The sequence below is a fragment of the Chenopodium quinoa genome, unplaced genomic scaffold (genome assembly GCF_001683475.1).
Source record: "Chenopodium quinoa cultivar QQ74 unplaced genomic scaffold, ASM168347v1, whole genome shotgun sequence".
Taxonomy (NCBI): Eukaryota; Viridiplantae; Streptophyta; class Magnoliopsida; order Caryophyllales; family Amaranthaceae; genus Chenopodium; species Chenopodium quinoa.
The window spans coordinates 525,578-544,557 of record NW_018744931.1 but is presented as its reverse complement, the minus strand read 5'-3'; the positions used below and the strand labels follow the sequence as shown (position 1 = coordinate 544,557).

At 43.1% G+C, this 18,980-nt stretch overlaps 1 protein-coding gene across 1 annotated transcript; it reads right to left on the bottom strand.

Moving 5' to 3' along the window:
- Positions 1–8,350: 8,350 nt before the first annotated feature.
- LOC110706178 lies at positions 8,351–9,526 on the bottom strand. The gene has a single exon (XM_021884079.1). The coding sequence runs from the start codon at positions 9,524–9,526 to the stop codon at positions 8,351–8,353; it is 1,176 nt and encodes a 391-aa protein (XP_021739771.1).
- Between the last annotated feature and the right edge of the window lie 9,454 nt (positions 9,527–18,980).

Genomic DNA, 18,980 nt, shown 5'->3' with positions numbered 1-18,980 from the left:
TGCCACCTAGGCTTTAGGAGAAAGGTACGGGCGATATGCCTTTTGAAATGAAGATTTAAATCCCATTAACTCGACCGTCTATTTGGATGCACCGTTAGTGGTCCGTCCATTTTTTCGTCTAAATTGCCAGACCCCTTGTAATGACCTTCCAAATTCTAGGCTAATTTTTTTCAAAAAGTATCCGTTTAAATTCCTGGGCGGGAAAGATGGATTTACCATTTTACCCTCATAAATTTTGCCTATAAATATAAGGGGTTTGACCTCATTTTGGCACTTTACATTCTTGAGAATTCTAGAGAGAAGTCAGAGCAATTCTAGAGAGAGAAAGTGATTTCTCCTGAATCTTCAAGAGCTCTGTCGCGTAATTTGAGTTTCTAGGAGACTTTTTGAGTTTTCCGGTCAATGCTCCAAAAACTTTAAGAACTTCAAACTGTCAACACGTACAGAGGTAGGCCGCTCGTTTTCTTCTTCCTGTATTATTAAATTATTATTATTATTTTTTAAACTGGCTCAATACTCGGCTTCGTTCGGTTTTCCTCATGAGGCCGGTCGTTCGCCTGGGACTGAGGAGTCTAGAGTGGACGAAGACGAGTTATCTCCTTCATGGAGTGGGTCCATTTCTAGTGCGTACCAACTCACCTCCACCTATTCTTCTCTGTCCCTTTAGTCGAACATGGCGAGAACCATGCAAACGCATGATCATCACGCGGCCAGAAATTCGGACGACAGTCTGGTAAATCCTAGTGTCCCCTATAACCCAAATAACACTTACATTGAGACCGGGTCCACTACCCGGACAACCACCTCCACGGGCACCCATCATTCGGCCGTGGAGGTTATTTCTTCCTTCGAGGAGCGGCAAAGAACTCAAGGCGCTTCTGTCGTGGTGGGAACGTCCGAGCGAACTCCGGGATTAATGTTTCCCCGATATGCCAACTCGGTCATGGATGAGGCCGAGTTCCTACTTCGTGAAGGACCTCCTTCCTTCTCCCGAGCAGACGCTGATACGTCCGTCCCAACTCCTTCTGAACTCTATCTCCCATATGGCAGGTCGAACATGCCAAGGACTAGAGTTTTGATTAATTAACCGTCCGACCTGCTTCCTCGCAGTGCCCCTCCTACAGGAAGTCAGGCGGCCACTGCCAAAGACAAGGGCAAAAGCCCGTTAATTCCTGAAGTCGTTCCCTCATCCAAGGGCGGCCGTTGTTCTAGGGGTCGCAGCTCAGCAGTGGCAGCCGATCTGGATAGAGTGATGTCCTCTGAGTTTGGGAATGCCCCTCAACCAGAGGAAATGGAAGAGGTCGAGAAAGCGGTCGTGGGCGAGGCGGCGGCCGAAGAGGACGTCGCCAATATTGACAATTTTAAGGATCCGTACGCCTGTACGGTGGGTAGCACGGCCTTGGGCTACCTAAATGACATGTTTAAAACATACCAGGCATTCCTCCACATTGGGGACGGATTTGAGATTCAGCCTCCCAGGAAGTCACATGCTGTGGCTGCCTGGAAGGAAGAGAGGCCGCGCCAAAGGACCTTCAGCGTTTATAGGGCGGCCTTGGACGTTGGACTGCGCTTCCCTCTCCACCCCTTCGTCCCCACTATTTTGGACGAATAAGACATCGCTCTCTTCCAGCTGATACCGAACAACTAGTTAAACATATTTGGGTATTTGGTGACGTGCATCTGCAAAGGCTTCGAGCCGGACTTTGCAGTCTTCTGTGAGATGCACTCACTAACCAAGCTGGATGCAGACATAGACGGCTGGCTCATTTTGAGTTCCAATAGGGACTACACGGCGGTGGTTGACCGCGTCTCCAAATGACGTGATTGGAAGCACCGATTCTACCGCATCAAAACCAAGGACGTTGAATTTAATTTGCGGATGAATCGGTTTAACGCTGAGCCAATTCAGCTTGGACGCGGGGATCTCAAGCCTGATAAGTCACTGGTCCACCCCAGCCAAGAGCATCAGCTTGAATACTTCAAAGTCAAGAGGGTGAAGTGGAACGGCAAAACAAAGCGCGTTCCGAGTAACTGGGTCCCTTTATCCAGTTGGCTTAAGGACCCTACGTTCATGTCGGCCTACGGCCCGTACAAGAACTTGCCCCAAGGTGGACGCTTGGACACATATAGTTTTTTGTACGTACATTTGTTATTTGAAACTGAAAATTTTCTGACACTTTATTCTTTTTTTTTTACACCTGAGGCGTTTAAGATGTTAGACTCAGAATAGAAGGGGGAGGTCAACATGTCTGAAATTGACCTAGCCCGCTACAAGGCTCTTTAGAAGTTGTACGAGCAATCTAAGGGGGTAAGAACATCCTTTCTCCTTCATTCCTTCTTTTCGTCCATGCTGGAATGCTAGGAAGGTCCTCCCTCCTGGGTTCTCACGGACGTAATGTTGCGTCCGTGTTGGCATGATGGAAGGGACCTCCTTCCAAGCTCAAAACGGACACTAATGTATTATTCTGCTCATTTTTCGCTAACTTTTGCCTCTCTTTAGCTGTCGACTCCGACCCCAAGGTCCAAGTGAAAGCAGTCTTCCTCTTCTTTTAAGGCGGACAAGGACGGGAGGGCGTCCAAGCAAAGGAAGACGGTCGCCTCTAAGACCACTTCCACCACTGCGGCAAGGACTACGTCGTGGACTGTTTCCAAGCAGTCCAAAGGAGTACAACCCCGGCTGGGTGATAGCGGGGCCTCTAAGTCCATGGATCCGGCCGCCACGCTGGTCCATGATAAGTCCGAGAAATCGGACAACAGGGGTAAGTCGACCCCGGCAAAACCGACCGGGCCACAAGTGACTCCGCCCGTACAAAGAGTCCAAGAATCTGATTGGCTCGAGGCCTCTCAGTCGGTAGGTGACCAGCCTAGCCGTACGGGTGAGGAAGGTGACGAGCCTACACCGCCTCCATCATCCACCTTCAATCCCCTTAACGCTCCGAGCTTCTCTGATGGTCATTTTGAGTAACTTTGCATTTTTTTTGTTATAAGCCCGATTGAGCTTAAATTAAACTAAACTCTTTGCGCCCGCGTGTAGATATTGCAAAGGAGCTACACATGAAGCTATCCGGCCAATCCCTTACTGGCGCGGACAGGGAAGCCATGAGGGAGGCCATGGCCAGGGTTGTCCCCACTGAGCAGCGAGACAAGCTGCGGGGATTCATAAGGGCTTCCTTGGCCCAATGATCAACTGCAGTGCTGAGGTAATTTTTCTTTCAACTTTCACACTTAGTTAATTTTTCACTCTCATTTTGCTAACATATTTTTCCTGTACGCAGCTCTTCCTGCAATTGAATGCCTTCCTTGAATGGAAGGACAAGGAGAATGAAAAGCTAAAGCATGCCTGGAATCAGATTAAGAAAACCAAGGATGCCATTACCGAGGAAACGGGCGTCCAGCGCCGATACTTTGAAACCCAAATCAACGCGTTGTCCGACAAGGCAGGGCAGCAAGCTGAAGATTTGGTGAAGCTGGGCCAGGCCTTGGAGCAAGAGTCCGTAGCTAGGGACGCTATAAGACAGGAGAGGGATCAAGCTCTCCTGGACGCCCAGCGCTGGAAAGAAGGGTTTGAGGCCTCTGAAAAGCTTAAGAGTGAGGTGGCGTTAGCCTAAAAACACTTGAAGGAGGCCTTGGACGAGGCGGACGCTCTTAAGGTCGAGGTGGAAACTTTAAAGAAGTCCGTTAAGGAATTAACTCTACAACTGAAAACACCTCGGGCCCTAGCACAGACGAGGTCGTCCGCATTGAACATAATGCTGAGGATAGGATGAAGAGCCACTTCTTCTAGGCGTTCGAGCTCATGGTGGACGAGGGTAGGAAGGCCTTTTATTAAGAGCGCTTCACCAAACGCCACAACTTCGTCTGCCTCAGGGAAGAGGCTAAGAAGGCCGGGTAGTCTTCTCCTGAGGATGAGGAAAATGAAGAAGTGGCGGCCGGCAATGATGGCGAGGAGGAGAGTAAGGAGACGCCTGCTGAGGACGCGTCCCTTCCCGCCTCTTAAGAGCCTGTCCAAGGCAAGGATCCTACTTCTTAGAGCCCCAGCCGCCCCATGATATCACCTCTTTGTTCTGCTTTTTTTAACCAATTTTTATTTTCTTTATTTGCCGCCTTTTTGAGCGGTTTTTGTAAGACATTTAGTCACCCTTTGAGCGGTCTTTAATGAATTCAAGCTCTTCTTTTCATTTATTTCATACTTTGCAAATTTTACATACTTTTAGCATGTTTTTGCATTTTTCGTACGCGTACTTTTTGCACATTTTTATGTATTTCGTACAATGGATACGTTTTTACGTATTTCGAACAATGGATTAAGGGGCATGCCCCTTTATTCGACGTTCGCCTTGTCCATATTTTGAATGGTTTGATTGACTTGGTAGGGTTTATACCTTAAGGGGTATGACTACTAGCAAGTTAATCAAATCATAGTAATTATTGCCCTTGGACTAGGTGATACGCCAAATCAACATATTATTCGGCCGTTTAATGGGCTTTATACGAGTTGTCCGTTGAAACTATCGCTCGGACATGCTAAAAAAATTTCAAGTATTATCTCAACTTAAAATTTCTAAGTTTGGTTTAGCTAGAATGCCTAGGTATGCACTTTCCCCCTTAGAGGGGTTACATAGGATACCTTACCTTTTCCGTTCGTCTAAATGAGGAACGGACATATACATGTGACTTAAGGTCAAGTCACTCATTTTTTTTTTTACGACCGGGTTGCTGTGTTGCAAGTAACAAAGTTACAAGTAACCAAGTTACAAGTTTAATGCGACGTTTCTGCTTAGACTATGAAAGTACAAAGAAACATAAGTAGAATGGAAAAATAATATAACAATGTTTTATTTTTCATTAATTTGTAAAAATTACATTGTTGTGGCCATAAGGCTTTAGTTACGTTGCTCGATCAACAGACCTAGCTGTGTATACAGCTTTTTGGCTAAGTACTAAGAAAAGACTTAAACATAATATTTCTTCAGATTGTTAGTCTTCCATGTACGTGGAATCGGGCGGCCTTTGATTGCTTCGAGACGGTAAGTACCATCTCGGACTTCTTCACTGATTCGATACAACCCTTCCCTGTTTGGAGTCAACTTTCCATCTTCATTTGTCTGATCCACAACCTCCATTTTCCATAGCACCAGGTCTCCCATTTTTAGCAAACGCTTTGACACTCAGCGATTGTATGCCCTTGTCATCCTTAGGAGATAAATTTCGTGCCTAAGCGCCGCATTGCCCCTAGCTTCTGGAAGGAAGTCTAGGGCAGTCTTCATGGCCTCCCAATTGGCCGCTTCATCATATAACATCACTCTAAGAGTGGGCTCATACATCTCAATTGGGAGAACAACCTTAGTGCCGTATACCAAAAAGAATGGGGTTTCCCCTATGGAGCTCTTGGTCGTTGTTCGTATGGACCACAATACATTGACCAACTCATCAGCCTATAGACCGCCTGCCTTTTCAAGCTGCGCTTGTTACCATAAGAGATCAACTTGTTGTATGCTTCTACCTGGCCTTTGGCTTATGGTCGGCCGACCGAAGCAAAGCAATGAGCTATGCCCTGGTCTTCCAACCATTCCTTGAGTTGAGGTGTTTCAAACTGGGGTCCATTGTCGAACACCATAGACTGAGGAACGCCAAAACGTGTAATGATACTCTTCCATATGAAGGCTGAAACATCCGTGCACTTGATGCCCCAGACAGCCTCGGCCTCCACCCATTTTGTGAAGTAGTCTACTGCTACAAACACATAATGCCTCTAACCAGATGCTGGTGTGTACGGTCCTAAAATATCCATCCCCCATTTGGCAAAGGGGAGCGGACTACTTATGGCCGACAGATTGTTAGCAGGGCGATGAATCAAGGTTGCAAATCTTTGGCACTTGTCACATTTTTTCACCATTTTCATGGCGTCCGTCTTTAAGCTCGGCCAGAAATACCCCAGATGGGCAGCCTTTTCAGCCAAGGCTCGCCCTCCAATATACGAGCCGCACTGCCCCTGGTGGAGGTCGTCCAGGACATCATGCCCCTTCTCAGGAGTAATACATTTCAGGTACGGCTTCACAAATGCCTTTTTATACAACTCCCCCTGCTTCATTTCGAACTAGGCCGCTCTCTTCTTCATCAGCCAGCTCTCTTTAGGATCGGCCGGAAGTAATCCATCCCTTAAATAAGAAATGATCCCATCCATCTAAGTGGAGCTTCTATCAATGATTTGTACTGGCTCGACATCAATACTCCTTATTTCTTTTACCTCCCAAAATATTGATCTGGGGGTATCACATGATGCTGAGAATGCTAATTTAGAGAGGGCGTCCGCCTGATGATTAGACGAACGAGGAACTTGTTGCAGAGTAAAATAATCTAGGCCCTTGGCCTCCTCTTTGACAATCTTCATGTTTTTCATCATAGCCGGCTCCCTTGCCTCAAAGTTTCCGTTCACCTAGCCGACTTCAAGTAGGGAGTCCGAGCTTACATCCACTTTTGTTGCTCCTGCCGCCTTACACATTCTAAGGCCGGCCAGGAGAGCTTCATACTCGGCCTCATTATTAAAGGCTTGGAACTGAAATCTTAAAGCATATTCAAACTTATCTCCCTCGGGAGACTGACATATGATACCAGCGCCACACCCGGTAGCTGTTGCACTGCCGTCCACGAACTCTTTAAAGACTTGGTCTCCGGCCGGCTGAAGATCAGGCCGAGTCATCTCAGCTAAAAAATCTTCAAAGGCTTGTCCCTTGATTGCTTTTCTTGGCTCAAACGTAATGTCAAAGCCTCTCATTTCCAAGGCCCACTTGAGCATACGGCCACTGGCCTCTAAGGTTGTAAATGGCTTCTTTAGAGGTTGGTCTGTGTAGACCACAATTGAATGTGCCAAGAAGTACGGCCGCAACTTTTTTTATGCCATGTACAATGCTAAGCCAAATTTTTCAATAGGGGGGTACCTTAGCTCGGCGTTGTGAAGTAAATGGCTGATAAAATAGACTAGGATCTGGTGGTCGTCCCTTTCAGCAAGCAGGACGACACTTAGAGAGTGTTCGGAGATGGTGAGATAGATGAATAGCTTCTCATTCTTGAGTAGACTGACGAGCCGAGGCAATGTATGCAAGTGGGATTTAAGCTGTACGAATGCTTCCTCGGCGTCTTCTGTCCACTCAATAATGTCTTTCTTCTTGATGGTTTGAAAGAAATAACAGCACTTATCCCCTGACCTTGAGAGAAATCTACCAAGTGCTTCTAAACAACCGGTCAGTCTTTGCACTTCCTTAATCCTCCTTGGTGACTTCATGTCCAGGAGAGCTTGAATCTTTTCAAGGTTGGCCTCAATTCCACGTTGATCAATCAAAAATCCGAGAAATTTACCGGACTCAACACCAAAGACACATTTCTTTGGATTTAACATCATCTTATGCCTCCTTAGTTCGGTAAAAGTTTCTCGCAGATCCTTCAGGTGGTCGGCCGACTCTTTTGACTTAACAATCATGTCATTGATGTACGCCTCCATATTCCGGCCGAGCTGATCTCTGAAGACTGTATTAACAAGTCGTTGAAAGGTAGCTGGGGCATTCTTGAGGCCGAATGACATAACTTTGTAACAGTATAACCCCTGCTCAGTTACGAACGCTTTTTTCTCTTGATCTTCTTCCCATAAGGGAATTTAATGGAATCCGGAGTATGCGTCCATGAAACTCATCAAGATATGACCGGCCGTTGAATCAACTAGGCAGTTGATTTTAGGCAAGGGAAAGCTATCCTTAGGGCATGCCTTGTTTAGATCGGTGTAATCCACACACATTCTCCAAGTTCCATTCGGCTTTTTCACGAGAACTACATTGGCTACCAAGTCTGGGTAATAACATTGCCGAATGAAAACAACGTCTAGAAGCTTTTTTACCTTAGCTGCAGCCGCCTGATTCTTCTCTTCTCCATGATTTCTCTTCTTCTAGCGGACAGGTTTAACGGTTGGGTTCACAGCCAGCTTATGTACTGCCATGTCAGGACTTATTCATGGCATCTCACCAACGTCGAATGAAAGTATATCTTTGAATTCTCTCAGCAGTTGAACTAACTCATCCCTAAGCATACCCAAAGCTATAGTGCCTACATTAACCGTTCGACCTGGTTGATCGGGGTCAAGCACTATATCTTGGTGACCAGCCGGCTGAGGCCTTAACTCTTCTGGTCGGCCGAAAGTCATTAGCTGCTATGCTTGCTCTATCTTGGTCGCCTTACACTTCTAGCCGACCTGGTATGCTGGGAGTGAGGTTCCTTCTTCTTTTGGCTCAGACGATTTTGGTCCGCGGGCTGTAGGCTTAACGGCAAACTGATTACATTCCTTAGCCATTTTCTGACTTCCTTAGGTTGTCCCAATTTTTCCGTCCGTCCTCTCGAACTTCAGCAGCATTAGATGAGGTACAATGATTGATTTGGCTGCGTTCAGCGTAGGACGGTCGAGTATGACATTATATCCAGTCAGTTCTTTTACAACCAGGAAGCGGACAACCATATATCTTCCTTCCCCTTTTTGCCCAAAGCGGACGGGTAGGTCTATCTGCCCAACCGGGTGGATAACATTCCCCCCAAATCCTACCAACGGGTGAGCGATGTCCTGAAGAGCATCCGCTGGGAAGCTTAGATTCTTCAAAGCGGCCAGGCTGATAATATCGGCCGAGCTACCCGTATCAATCAATATTCGTCCGACCTTTAAATTGGCTATCTTCATAATGAATACCATGGGATCATTGTGCAGGGCTTTGACCTCCCCCCTGTCAGCCTCGCTGATGATTACTTCGGGAAAGGGTTCGGCCTTTACTGCATATGCTTGCATCACCTTTCCCAAGTTCCAGGCGTTCTGCGTAATCACTTTCATGGTTGGGCTGCCTGAGGCAAAACCTTCTGATATCACGGCCACAAAGCCTGAATCAGTGCTATTCCCATCATCTTCCTTGTCTTTGTTCTTATCATTTTTCTGTCTCTTCTCGGACGTGTTGTCTGTCCGTGTGTAAGTGAATTTGGACTTCATCACATAAGAGTTCAGCATGCCCTTCTCGGCTAGCATGTCCAACAATCTCTTCAAATTGATGCAATCATTCGTGTCATGTCCCACGTCCTTGTGGTAATGACAGTACTTGTTCTTGTTCCTGTACTGAGCCGGTCCTCTCAGTGGTTGTGGCTTTTCAAACTCAAACTTATCTTTGATTTCCATCAGGAAGGAGTAACAGTCCTTGTTGAACTGATACTGGCGCTCGTACATCCAGACCTTCTTGGACTTCTGTGGCTGGCCATCGGCCACCCCTACTTCTTTTCTCTTTTTTCCTTCTTTATTTTGTTCGGCCGAGTTTTGCTGAGAAGATTGCTTCTTTTCAGCCCCCTTGGCCGGCACTTTTGATTTTGTGAGCGAACAAAAGTTCGCCGCTTCAATATAAGCTTCAGCTTCCCGCAAAACACATGCAAATGTCTGAATCTTTTTCCTTACCAGGTCAAATTTAAAACCATTATGCCTTAATCCCCGAAGAAATTTAGAGTAGGCCATTTCATCCGACAGATTATGAATTTGGGCTTTTTCTTGGTTAAATCGCTAGACGTACGACCGTAGGCCCTCATTCTACCCTTGAACAATTGTTGCCAAATTAAGGCTAGTCATTCGAGGCACTATGTTGTATGAAAAATTTCGCACAGACAGCAAACTAAGAGTAGTAAAGACATTGATACATCCGGTCGGGAGGCTATTGAACCAATCCTTTGCCACACCCTTCAAAGTGGCCGGAAAGCTTTTGCATTAGGTAGCATCATCTACACTTTGCAAGTACATCAGGTTCCTGTACGAGGTGATGTGTTCTTCTTGGTTGCCCGTGCCATCATAAGCTCCCACGAGTATACTCTTCACCTTCGGCGGCTGAGGGACAGTTAAAATATCTTGTGAAAACGAAGGCGGCTTATCTCCCAGAGTCAGCAGGCGCATCTGCCAGTCAATTGGTTGTGGCTGCAGGATGGTCCAGCCAGGTAGGGAGCCTGACCGTACGTCTGTCTGTATGTCCCATATTGTCCGAAGACTTGGGGATTCTGCTGCATCAAGCCATTGAAACCCTAGGGAGGTTGATATTGAAGTGATTGAACTGGAATTGGAGTTGGAGTGCAGACAACTTGACTTCTACTGGAAATGGTCGTGTTGGTATGCTGGGTGAGAGAATGATTTGAAAAATCATCCGGCATAGGTTGGGTTGAGGCCGTGTCCGAGTAAGCGGCACGTTCCCGCTGCTTATGCCGAAGGTAATCCCTTGCGTCCTTCCATCGTCTAGACGGCTCAGGCTCTTCTCTTCGAGGCTGCCTCCTCCTCCCCCCAGCTGACTGTGTTTTCACCAACAGATCATAGAATTTGTCCGTGGTACCCTTGGGGACCTTCAAGTCGGCCTGCGAAATGGGGTGTTCCCTGCGTCCGTTGCATTAGTCTCTTTGCTTTGTGCTTTCTTTGGAGCCCTCTCCCCCTCTCTCATGGGTGGCTGCCTAGAAGTAGTGGCTCTGTTGCTCTCAAACTCTTTCCGGAGTTTGTTGACGCGACCTTCAGAGAGGCTTCAGTAACAGGAGGATCATCGACCTCTTGAAATGAGGCAGTTACGGATCGCTAGTAAGGATTATAGGGATTATGTCCTCTACATGGTCGTCCTGACCTAGACGAGGGCTGGGATTAGGTGTCTCACCATCTATTGCCATAACGGACGAGTATCCCCACAGACAGCGCCAAATGTTTCGGGTGATTTTTGGATTTCCTCGGATACTGGTCGCGTTCTCCTGACAACGAGACTGAGACACCTACAAAACAACGAATATTCCGTTGTCGGAATATTCGCCTCCGATGATCAAGTCAGTGATCGAAATCGGAAAAGGTTAGAGAGAGAAAGTAGAGAGAAGTTAGAGTCATAAATGCTCTTTTTCTTGTAATGTCTTAATCCACCCCTCCCATCATAAATGATTGGGGTATTTATAGGGGTGGAGCTTGTGCCCTTTTTAGGGTTTGTACCATAAAATTGCGTGACGTGATTGGCTAGATGCGTGGCATCTTCCCATAGTGACACGTATCACCCTCTCACTGGTCCACGTGTACGGGGTATTTTTTCCCTCAACACAAAGCTTTTGGAATTAATTGAAAGTAAAAAACATTCAAACAAAGCTTTTTGAATCGAATCAAAGTCAAATGCATTTAAAGAAGCTAATTGAATCAAATGAAAGTCAAACACATTCGAATAAAGCATTTTGAATATAATGAAAGTCAAACACATTCTTTTTAATTAAATGAAAATCAAACACATTCAAACAGAGCTTTTTGAAGTAAATGAAAGTCAAACACATTCAAACAAAACTTTTTGAATCAAATTAAAGTCAAACACAGTAAAACAAAGATTTTTGATTCAAATGAAAGTCAAATGCATTTAAGGAAACTAATTGAATCAAATTAAAGTCAAACACATACAAACAAATCTTTTTTAATTAAATGAAAGTGTAAAACATTCAATCAAAGATTTTTGAATAGAAAGAAATTCAAATGCATTCAACAAAGCTAATTGAATCAAATGAAAGTCAAACACATTCAAACAAAGCATTTTCAATCCAATGAAAGGCAAACACGTTCAACTAAAGCTTTTTGAATCAAATAAATGTCAAACACATTCAAACAAATCTTTTTGAATTGAATGATAGTCAAATGCATTCAACGAAGCTAATTGAATCAAATAAAAGTCAAACACATTCAAATAAAGCTTTTTTGATCAAATGAAAGTCAAACACATTCAATAAAGCTTTTTGAATCAAATGAAAATCAAACACATTAATACAAATGTTTTTGAATCGAATGAAAGTCAAATGCATTTAACGAAGCTAATTGAATCAAATGAAAGTCAAACACATTCAACTCAAATGAATGTTAAACACATTCAAACAAAGCTTTTTGAATCAAATGAAAGATAAACACATACAAACAAATCTTTTTGAATCCCATGAAAGTCAAACACATTCAAACAAATCTTTTTGAATAAAATGAAAGTCAACACAATTAAACAATTCTTTTTAAATCAAACGAAAGTCAAATGAATTCAATGAAGCTAATTGATTGAAATGAAAGTAAAACTCATTTAAACAAAGCTTTTTGAATTAAATGTAAGTCAAACACATTCAAACAAAGTTTTTTGAATAGAAAGAATGTCAAATGTATTCATTGAAGCAAAATGAATCAACTTAAAGTCAAACACTTTCAAACAAATCATTTTGAATCAAATAAAAGTCAAACATATTCAAACAAAGCTTTAAGAATCAAATGAAAGTAAAACACATTCAAACAAAGCTTTTTGAATCGAATGAAAGTCAAATGTATTCAACGAAGCTAATTAAATCAAATGAAAGTATAACACTTTCAAACAAAGCCTTTTGAATTAAAAAAAAAAGTCTAACACATTCAAACAAAGCTTTTTAAATTACTTGAAAGTCAAATGCATTCAACAAAGCTAATTGAATGAAATCAAAGTCTAACACATTTAAATAAAGCTTTTTGATTAAAATGAAAATAAAACACATTCAAACAAAGCTTTTTGAATTAAATAATAGTAAAACACATTAAAATAAAGCTTTTTGAATCGAATTAAGGTCTAATGCTTTCACCGAAGCTAAATAAATCAAATGAATGTTTGACTTTGATTTAAGTATGGGATAGATAAGATCTCTTTGATGGATAATGGGGTGTTCTTGGTTCGGTTTAGAACTGTTGAGAATAAAGACAAGGTTCTGAATGCTGGACCCATTTTGTTTGACAAGAAGCCTGTTATCATGAAAGCATGGGAGCCTGAGTTGGATTTTGCTAAGGAGACAGTAACTAAGGTTCCTGTTTGGGTTAGGCTTGTGGGGCTTGAGCTTAAATTCTGGGGTCCGAATGCTTTGATGAAGATTGCCTCCTTAATTGGTAATCCTATTAAGACTGGTAGAGCTACTGCCTCTAAAGAATGCTCGTGTGATGGTAGAGGTTGAGATTAATGCTTCATTTCCAGATAATGTTGCATTTCTTAATGAAAAGGGTGTGTGCATTACTCAGAAAGTGGAGTATGAGTGGAAGCCAACAATCTTCAAGGTTTGTCATGGTATGGTGCATGAGGATGCTCAATGTCCTAATCATAAATTGCAAACAAAAAAGCAGCATAGGCAGCCACCTAAGCAAATGTGGAGACCAGTTCAGAAGACTAGCTCTACTCAGCAGCAAACTAATGTTGTGAGGGGGAGCAGGACAACTGATGTGACTGATGCTGTTGGACAGGATCCACTGTTTGAGGCTCCCATATTGTTACAGCCAGGTGTTGTCTTGGTTAGTGGTAGTGGTAACAGATTTAGGGTATTGGAGCAAGTGGAATGCTCTAAACTTTTCAATGGATAGTGTGGGGTTTTGGAATGTTAGGGGCCTAAATATGCCTAGCAAGTTATGTGATGTTTTGTGGTTCATAAGACAACATAATATAGGTTCGTTTGGGCTTCTTGAAACCAGAGTGAAGGACAGGAATTTTGGTAAGGTGTTTGATAGAGTTGGTGGTGATTGGTCTGTTTGCTCTAATTACATTAAGCATAAAAAAATGGTAGAATTTGGGTGATTTGGATGTCTCAAATATTTGAGGTGATGGTGATCAAGGTTGAGGTGCAGTTAGTTCACTGTAAAGTAGTTCATAAGGCTACTTGTATTCAGTTTGAGGTTACTTTTGTGTATGGTCTGAATGAAGCTGTGCAAAGGGAAGAGCTATGGGATCAGCTAAAGATGCTTGCTGGTGTTGTGCATAGTCCTTGGCTTATTGGTGGAGATTTTAACAATGTTCTTAATCTTAGTGGTAGGGTGGGCTCTACTGTAACTCTTGCTGAAGTAGAGCCATTTAGACAGTGTTTGAGTGATGCTCAGCTGTTTGACTGACAAACTGGGGGTATGTTTTATACTTGGAATAATAAACAAGGTGGTATTAATAGAGTGAGCACTAGAATTGATAGAGTTCTTGTGAATAATGCTTGTCTAGATGAGTTTCCTAATCTGCAAGCCACTTTTTTCCCTGAGGGTCTTATGGATCATTGTCCATGTGTTTTTCAGCTGTTTGATGGTGGTATGCAGTTGAAAAAACCTTTCAGGTTCTTTAATATGTGGATTAGTGCTCCTGGTTTTTTGGATGCTGTAAAGGAAGCTTGGGCTATTGGGTTCCAGGGAACTGATATGTTTCAATTGGTTAGGAAGTTAACTAAAGCCAAAAAGAAACTTAAGAGCATCAATTTGACTAGATTTACTTGTGTTGAGACAGCTGATGTTGTTGCTGAGAAGAAGCTGTTAGATATACAGTCTCAGTTGCAGAGTGACCCTAGGGATGAAGATTTAATTTGCAAGAGAAAATAGCAAGGGAGGAGTATACTCAGGCTCATACTGCTAGGTATAATTTTTTGAAGCAGAAGGCCAAGGTTCATTGGTTAAAAGATGGGGACATGAACTCTGCATTTTTTCATGCAATTCTGAGGAAAAGGAGAATTCAGAACAGTGTTTATTCTATTGTTTGTGAGGATGGGACTGTATTGGTTGAACCTAGGAAATTTTGTGAGGCTTTCCTGGACTATTATAAAGCTCTCCTAGGTAGCAGTGGTGTTGCTACTGGTGAGGTGCATGATAGTGTTAATCCTCCAACTGGTTCTAGTGATTCAGAGGTATCATCAGATACAGAATCAGAGATGAAGGCTCCAAAGAAGCTTAGTGATTACTCATAACCATAGCTTACAGATTTTCCACATCTCACCCCTACTCCGGCTCTTGATGGGGTACAATTTGAAATTAAACCTTAATTTATAACGATGATAGAGAGGAAACAATTCAGTGGAGCTAAGGGTGAAGACCCAAATCTTCACATTGCCGACTATTGTCAATATTGTAATACCATCAGGCAAGTCGGGGTCACACAAGACCAAATCAGGGAGATTTTTTTTCCCTTCTCTTTAATTGGAAAAGCTAAATTGTGGTTTAATGGCTTAAATAGAACTGCACTTGGTATAACTGACCGGGAAACTCTTGTTTTGAATTTTTATAACAAGTATTATCCTGCAGAGAGAACAGTTGTACTACGGAGTGCGATTCAGAACATTGCCCAAGAAGCCGATGAATCTTTATATGAGGCTTGGGAGAGGTTCAAGGACCTACAAAGAGAATGCCTCCATCATAATTTAGCACAATGGCAGTTAATCCAAGCCTTCTACAATGGCATTGGAAATTCTTCTAGAATAATTTTAGATTCTGCAGCTAGTGGGAGATTTATGAATCTTAATGTTGATGATGCAGGTCAGGTTATTGAAGATATGTCGATACATAATTCCCAAAATGGGAATCCTAGAGGCTTTGCTAACACGGAGAAGCATAGTGTTGACTCTGTATCCTTTTTGCAAGCTCAATTGACCTCTATCTGCCAAAAATTAGATAATCTTAGCACTGCTAATGTAGATAATGTTTCTGCAATTAATAATAATTCTAATGAGGCTTTCTGTGAAAATTGTGGAATTATAGGTCATTGGGAACAAGATTGCAGGAGTTCCGTGGAGCAAGTTAATGCCTTTCAAGCTTGTAGGCAGAATAACCCATACTCCAACACCTACAATCCTGGGTATCGGAATCATCCGTACCTTTCCTACTGGAGTACTAATGTTCAAAATCCACCACCACAAGAACCACAGACGCCATAGCAACATCAGTAGAAATATTATCATCCCAATGATGGCCAGAAGAACCAACCACAACAACCCTCCTCATCCTCCGACCCCTCTTTGGTGGAAATTAGAGCGATGTTGGTTAATATGCAGAAGCACATGGAGAATAGAGATGCGCAAATTGATTCAATTCTAGCGCACAATAAAATTGTAGATAATCAAATTGCGCAACTTTCCGCTACTCTACAAGCCCGCCAAGAGGGAGCTCTGCCAGCACAGCCGACCAGGCCTATGGATCAAGCCTATGCAATTACTCTAAGGAGTGGTTGAAACTATGAAGGCCCCCCTATGCCCAGAGTTGATGAACCTGTTTTATTAAATAATGCTAATCTTGATTCCGTTAAACCTGACAATGTAGCTAATAGCCCCGCAGGGCTAAAGCATTGTACTAATACATCTAATTCTACATTGCAGGTTACAGCTCCAGAGAAGGTGGCTACTCCAAATAAGAGCAACAATGCTCCGAAGCCAATTATCAAACTTCCATTCCCCAATCGTCAACTGAAGACAAACTTGGATAAGCAGTTTGGTAAGTTCCTGGAGATGGTAAAAGATTTGAAGGTAACAGTCCCCTTCACTGAATTAACACACAAATTCCTTCGTATGAAAAATTTATGAAAGAAATATTGACAAGGAAAAGGTCTATTAGTGAGATAGAAACAGTAGCTTTCACTACAGAGTGTAGTGCCGTACTTCAAAATAAATCTCCACCTAAATTAAAAGATCCGGGTAGTTTTTCTATCCCTTGTCATATAGGCAATCTAATGACTGATAATGCATTGTGTGATTTGGTTGCTAGCGTTAGTGTCATGCCATTATCTGTGTGTTCCAAGTTGAATATGGGTAAATTAAAATCTACTAATATTACTCTACAAATGGCCAACCGTTTTTTCAAATACCCCTTAGGTGTTTTAGAGGATGTCCCTGTTAGAGTAGGTAAATTTTATATACCTGTTGATTTTGTTGTTCTTGATATGGCTTAGGATATGCAAACCCCGATTATTTTGGGTAGACCATTCCTTAACACTGCAGGAGCAATTATAGATGTGAGAAGTGGTAAACTAACACTATTAGTAGGGGATGATAAAATTGTTTTTAATCTTAATAATACTCCTAAAAGCCCCATGACTGAGGAGAAATGCTTTAGTGTTAATGTGGTTGAGAATTATTCTAACAAGCCCCAAGCTCTTGAAAAAGATCCCTTGAAGGCGGTATCTTGTGTTGCATCCCTTTCAGATGAGATAGACAAGTGGCAGAAGGAAGTTAATGCAATAGAAAGAACACTCTACATTATTGGTCTTGGTTTTGAGGACGAAAAGGTGGAATCAATCAAGCAAGTTGTGCAATTTGAGCCAACGGTAAGTGTTCCGCCAGATCGAGTTGCAAGTGTTAAATGCAATGACAATTTGAAGCAACCCTCGATCAAAGAAGGATCTTTGGTGCGTAGCATTGAAGAACCCCCAACCCAAGTCTAGGAGGATCTACCAGATAAGGTGAATTGGCATCCCACAGGGCATGTCAAGAAGCCGCGTCGCGGCCAAAGCACCGCTAGACCAGGTGAGAAACCGCCCGATCAAGCGTTAGGACAAGGGTCATAGTTAAACCAGCGCTTTGCGAGAGGCAACCCGTATTTCTTGCTTTCTAGACTAAATTTTTCCTTATTTTTATTTTTATTTCTTTTAGAGAGGTGAGGAGAGTAAATTTTACCTTTCATGAGTGTTTTACAGGTTTTAGATCACAAAGTACGGAGGTTTTAAGAGAAAAAGGCGAAGAAAGAGAAGCTCTAGGCTTGGGTACGGGCCCGATCGGGCGAGGCTCGCCCGATCGGGCGCGCACCTAAGGTCTAAATTGAAGAATATTTCGCCCGATCGGGCAAGGAGTCCCGATCGGACGCGAAATATTGATTTTATCGGAGCTTTCTTTCGCTCGATCGGGCAAGGAATCCTGATCGGGCGCGCAAGTGAGGTAAGAAATCAAAGGAAATTTTGCCCGATCGGGCGGAATTTTGGAGAAATCGAGTGCCACAAAAAGAAATATCGGGCGAGCAAATGGCAATTCCCAGGTTCGAGTTCGCGCCCGATCGGGCGGGGCGCGCACTTTGCAATTCAGCATAAACTGCCTTCGCCCGATCGGGCACGCCTATTTACCTGGAGGTTTTAAAACTCCTTCTCCCTTTCTCTTTTCTTTTTCTTCCTTACTTCTTCTTTCTCATTCACACTTTCTCTCTCTAAAACTTCCATTTTCAAACCTTCAACCTCACCTTCTTTCCAAGATCTCCTCAAATTCACCCATCAAAACCTCAAAAAATTTTACATATTCTTAATCCTCACACCTTTCTCTACATTTTCCACCCATTTTCTCCCACTTTCTCTCAAAATTTCTTCTAACCCTTAAAGAGAGATTGCTTCATATACCCATTTTTCTACCTACAAATGGCTTCAAAACGTTCTAGACAACAAAGGGGGGAAAGTTCGAGGCAACAACCAATGGTCGACCCGGAGCTTCAAGTACCGAGATGGGAGGAGGTTGTCATCACCTCGGCGGAACAACGGGCAAGGATGCTAAATCTCATCGAGAGGCAGGTAATCTCAACCCGTTTTGTTCATCATCCTACGTTATCTAGATTAGGTCTTGATAAATATGTGGAAAAATTGTTTAAGGGTATAAGCATGAGTGGTTTCTTCCAAATGTGCCATGATACATATGATTATTTAACATTAGAATTTATCTTTAGTTTTAATGTGCAATTCCGATTATTGAACAACGATATGCGTTTAACTCTTAAAGAATTTGGGAAGTTGTTTGAATTAAAATCGGATAAACCAATCAAACCCTCCCAAGACCACATTGCCGTGGTCTACAAGAGACTCACTAGGGAGGGTTTGGATAACCTCCAACACGCCAGAGGGACATGGATTCAACATCCCGTCCCAAAGTTTTGGCAAAGATTTGCCGGCCTCACTATTTTTGGGAGGCATGAACCGGCAAACGTGAGGAGGGATGAATTAGAATTATTGGCATCCTATGTAATCCCTAATGCTGAAAAATTGAACATACCCCATAAAATAGCCAATCACTTTCAAAGGGCGGCCAATGCGACCGAAACGGGTAGGTCTAGGGCACCTATTTATTTTGGGGGTTAGTGACCCATAATGCCATCAAACACCTAGGTTGGAACCTGGATGGGCATAGGAAAGTAGTAGGCTCAAACCTCATGGACCTAGCTTATTTAGGGA